A 5,000-nucleotide genomic window follows, 5' to 3' on the forward strand; every position below is an offset into this window, starting at 1 on the left:
AATATATAAACATTATTTCTGTGTGTAGTTCGTTCACCTGTCCGCTGCCTGAGAGCGCTTTAACCCTCGAGAAATCAAACCCCGCCTCCTTCATCTTGTCCAATAGCATGTCCAGAGCCTGATGACACAGACACACGACAGCCAATCAGAACGCAGCACCAGTGAGGTCATTCTTTAACTGGTCTCATTATATGAATGTTAAATTGTCTCTAACTGGTCCTACCTTCACCCACATGAGGACAGGCGAGGTCACCGTCAGTCTGTCAGCGTGGATATGAACCCCTCCCTGAGTCCTGGGGTTTCAAAATAAAAGACTTTAATGATAGAACAATATTTTCAAAGGAAGATTTTCTGTTGTAGAAATGAACGTTTTTCCACCAAACAGTCCCTCTCTCTCTTTAAGACTTTAGAGAAACATGTCCATATGTAGACACAGACTACTATAACAAGTACTACTATTAGTGTGTGTGTGTGTGTGTGTGTGTGTGTGTGTGTGTGTGTGTGTGTGTGTGTGTGCAACACGTTCTCACTCCCAGGGCCCCTCCCCGTCGCTATATTGCGTACAGCGGACCCCTTGACCGTCACGGAGCGTCCACACAGCAGCGTGCGTTACCGCTTGGCGGTGGGCGTGTCTGAAGCTTGGGAATTTTTTGCGAGCAACGCGACCAACAACCAATCACATGAATGTCCCGCCCCGGACATACAAAGCATAGCATTCATGCTACATCCATGCTGGCTAAATATACTGTCTATGCTTGCTAGCTGTCCATTCAAACGAAGTTCACTGGATATAAACTCCCCAAAAAGGCGAACACCTACCAGTGTCACCCTCTGTCTCTGCCACCTCCCCCCATGCCTGGCTCCTCCGGTTTGTATCCCTGTAGGTAAAGAGGGACTGGTCATATAGTACCGCCACGATCTTTTTGACGTCACCCCATTCAAAGTGAATGGGCAGAAGCGTTGAAGCGGCAACGCACGCCGCCGTGTGGAGGGGCCCGACCTTCGTGTTATTCTCGGTGGAAAATGCCTATTTCAAGGTTCATTTGGCCATTAAAATGCGTGTTGATGAGTAATGAGTTTTTATTTCTGATTATTTGTGCAGCACATGTACATGATGTTTAGTTTGCTAGTTATGACGAAGATTACTTCATGGATGTTTACACATTCATGGTTGCTAACGTTTTTTTGGTGGAAATGTGTTTTTTCACAGCAAAGTCACCCTCTGTACTTGGACTTATTGGGAGAATCTAAAGGCAAGAACATCCCAAATATTCATTTAGGTCTTTATGTTAGACCTTTAGTGTTGCCGTCTGTGAGGAAAATAAATGGGGCTCAGAGACTCGTATTTTTTAAATCTTTTTTCCTTCTAATTTGTTATTCTTTTCAAAATAACACACTGTTATTTACTCACCAATAACACACAATTATCCTTGCTTTTATTTATTGGTTTAATTCCATAATCTCGGGCTTCTTTGGCGTCCGTCAGGAACTGAATTTCAAAATAAAAATAACCGGAAACAGAGGTAGGCCTATAAGGGACATTTCGAGCATCATTGCGATTCTCAACATTTTTGAGTTTAGGATGGACGAAGACACTACACTACCCATAATCCCCAGCTATCGTTTAGGACTACAGTCCCCGTGATTAATCTTCAAGCTCTGGGTTTGGATGTTGGAGTGGCAGTGCGCCAAGGTTACGCCGAGCGTCAAACAGCTGTTTGAAATGGAACGAAACCACGCCAGACTATCCAAAACTGGAATCGAACGCCCCCCCAGAACTATACACTACACTATTGTGTTTCGCAAAATGTTCTATGGGACGTCTCTACTGAACATTTTCGTTTTTCCCACAATTAGAAGTTGCCAGTATTAAACACATTGGTGTTATCAAATGTAAAACATATAATTAATAAATGGGTGAAAATCGCTTGTGTCCATAATGCGCAGCATTAATACCCACATGACAGCTCATTGTTACTTTGTAATTCTACTCCACTACAATTCAGAGGTTAACCTGGTATTTTTACTCCACTGCATTTATTTGAGTTACTTTGCAGATTCTGATTAATGATGTGAAATATAAACAACCCTTAAATCAGACTTTAGTTACACCCAGTGCTTGAATTGGAATGAAAAAGGTGCCAGTACTCTAAAAACAGCAACTTTTTCAAGTCAATTTTATATATACAGCCCACAAACAAGAATGTGGCTACTATAATGCTGGTGGGTTTGTCTCTTTACTACTGTATATTTTAGAAAGGTTCACTGTACTTAACATTTGTTATGATAGGCAGCGGATATGGCTAAAGCTCAGTAAGGTCAATATTAACTGAAAATATAGCAATCAAAGTCTAGATCTTCTGCTGAAGACACATGAAGCAGAGACCTTTCAGGTGAGAGCCCCTCTGGTGGTGTTCAACATTAATGACAAGGAAACAAAGCTCTGGTCAGAAGCATTTTTTATAAAAAGCTTTAACAAAATTAAGTATTTCTGTACATTTTGAATGCAATCTAACTTTCCAACTCAGAAAACGAAAAACGAAAAAGTGCCAAAAGTCTTCTCACATGGCTGAGCTGCTTTGCAATATACTTCACCACTGAAGAATACAAATATGTATAAAGTAAACTATGATGCAATCTAACTTTCCAACTCAGAAAAATGATAAAGAGCATGAACAAAGAACATGTAAAAACAAATGCAAAATTTGCACAATCTAAAATGAGAAACTGTAACTGCAAGTAACAAAGTCTGAGCCATGGTAAAGAGTTACATTGAACACCAAGCTGATCAGATAACTCCCTGGTTGGTCTGAAGTCCTTCTATCTCCAGGATCTGTACAAATCGGCACATTATGCCAAAAGTCTTCTCACTGGGTGAGCTGCTTTGCAATATACTTCACATTGTTAGAAAAGGCTCCAGAAGGCCTTGGGGACATCAGTATCAGGGGCTGGAGCTGGACAGGCTCTTTCATCAGCACTTCTCCTTCCCTTTGCCAGCCAGGACCTCACATACTGTTCCGGATTGAACTGTCCTAGTGATGGTCCATTACATTTAATGAAAACCAGGCTGGACAGTCGGCTGACAGAGAGAGCATTCCTTTTTGCAGTAAGGATATCGTTCATGCAGCTGAATGCCCGCTCACACTCACTAGTGGAGACAGCGATGGTTCGGACTGCTTTCAGTAGAGGCTCCATGGCAGCAGGTGTACGGGATGCCCTGGTTTCCTTGTATTCGCGAAAGCCCTGAACAGTCTCTCTTCTGTCCACTTTCAGCACTTCGCACAAACGTAGCACCTCTACATCCCCATACTGTACGTCTAACTCCTCTTCAGGCCAACTTCCAGGATGAATAACTTTCATGTCCTGGATTAGCTGATTGTCCCGGGCCTCCCGGCCATGTAATGGGATTTCTCTTGTGCTGACATGAGAGGAGGTTGTGGAAGTCAGTCTGTGTCTCAGATTCTCTACCATACTGCGGAAAAACTGACCTGCATGAATCTGTACAAGCCTGCCATTCTCACGCAGGGCAACACCCTTGAAGGACTTCTCAGCTAGAGCTGTATGAACTGTAGTCATGTGTGGGCCAGGCATGGTGACCATGGATTCAAAAACTCGTATTTCTCGAGTTAAGAGCCTATCTGCTGTAGGCAGTGTCATCTCTCTTTTTTGGAGTTGCCGAGAGAGGTCGCTGAGCTCTGTGAGCGCATCGTACATCAGTCCCAGATTGCTGACAAACGTTGCAGATGTGAGCACATCATCCAGGCCCTTGTACTTTGCTCTGTCTCTGGAATCCCTGCTCGTGTCGTTTGCAGCATTTGTGAAGTGATCATGAAGCACTCTGTAGTTTTCCCAGACTGCTCTGACGCTCCTTTCACTTGAAGCCACCCAGCGGATGGACAAAACACGCCCTATCACCAGGAGACGCTGTCCGACTGCTTGCGCACACTGCGCTAACTGCCTCTGATTTTTGGGGGAGGCATGGAACAAGGAATAGAGTTTGTCAAAAAAGATCTGGAAATGATTGAGCCCTGAGACCTCCTTGACCACATCCCCAACTGCCAGCTCTAGACGATGATTGGAGCAGTGCCACACAAACAGGCTTGGGAATTTACTACACAACTGGGTAGCAACGCCTGTTCTCTTCCCTAGCATGACTGAAGCCCCATCACATGCAAAAGAAACGAAACACTGACCTAAAAAGTCCTCGTTAAAATCTCTTCCAAGACACTCCATTAACGCCTTTGTGATGTCATCAGCCGTTGTTCCATCCAACTCGATCAGCTCCCAAAAAAACGTTTCGGGCTCAGCATCAGCTAATGCTGAGCGTAGACACACAACAAGCACCGTTTTACCACTAATAGTGGTAGATTCATCGACCAAAACACAGAGTTTTCTTTGCTTTTCTGTAATGTCTTTTGCCATTTTTTTCTTCAGCTCATGAGCTATATGGTCGATGATTTCGCCACAGGTTTTATTGGAGTGCAAAACCCTGCCCACGTTCAGCCCATTCAGTTTCTGTACATTCAAATCAATTGGCATGTCTGTGAATGGCCGGCTATGTTTGCCAATTTGATATGCCGTTCGAAAAACTCTGATAGTGGTGTCTAATTCAGATTTATGCATAGACTGCACTTGATGTTGAATAGTTTCACGTGAAGCAGATGTAAGGATGTCAGCAGCTTTTACATGGGCTTGTGATTCTTTATGTTCTTTGATTTTTGTTCTCAGGCTAGCTTGTTGTTTGTCCTTGTCAACACCGAAATGAGACACTGCACACTCACCCCATTCAGTTGACAGTTTCAGTCCTTGTCCAGTGTGTATTCCCAAAGATTTGACATCTCTGCATATCCGACATCCTAGCTTCTTATCTTTAAGAAGGAGCCATGCATTGGTCTTGCAAAAATATTGCACCTGGTCCGTTGTCCAGCAGTCAGGTGCATCGCTTTGCCCGGTGTTGGTGGTGGCAGTTGCGCCAGCAGCAGCTAACGTTAGAGGCTCTG

General features: G+C 43.8%; 1 protein-coding gene across 1 annotated transcript in view; it reads right to left on the reverse strand.

The window, feature by feature from the left end:
* The window catches only part of xylb (xylulokinase homolog (H. influenzae)), a gene marked incomplete at its 3' end in the record, with an annotated part of 19,231 nt that overhangs the window by 2,497 nt on the left and 11,734 nt on the right, over positions 1–5,000 (reverse strand). The window contains exons 3-4 of the mRNA XM_034199230.1: positions 224–293; positions 38–118 (exon numbers count right to left, since the gene is read on the reverse strand). Coding sequence (XP_034055121.1) covers positions 38–118; positions 224–293 — 151 coding nt within the window. The remainder of the gene's footprint in view (positions 1–37; positions 119–223; positions 294–5,000) is intronic.

The sequence above is a fragment of the Gymnodraco acuticeps genome, unplaced genomic scaffold, assembly GCF_902827175.1.
Source record: "Gymnodraco acuticeps unplaced genomic scaffold, fGymAcu1.1, whole genome shotgun sequence".
Taxonomy (NCBI): Eukaryota; Metazoa; Chordata; class Actinopteri; order Perciformes; family Bathydraconidae; genus Gymnodraco; species Gymnodraco acuticeps.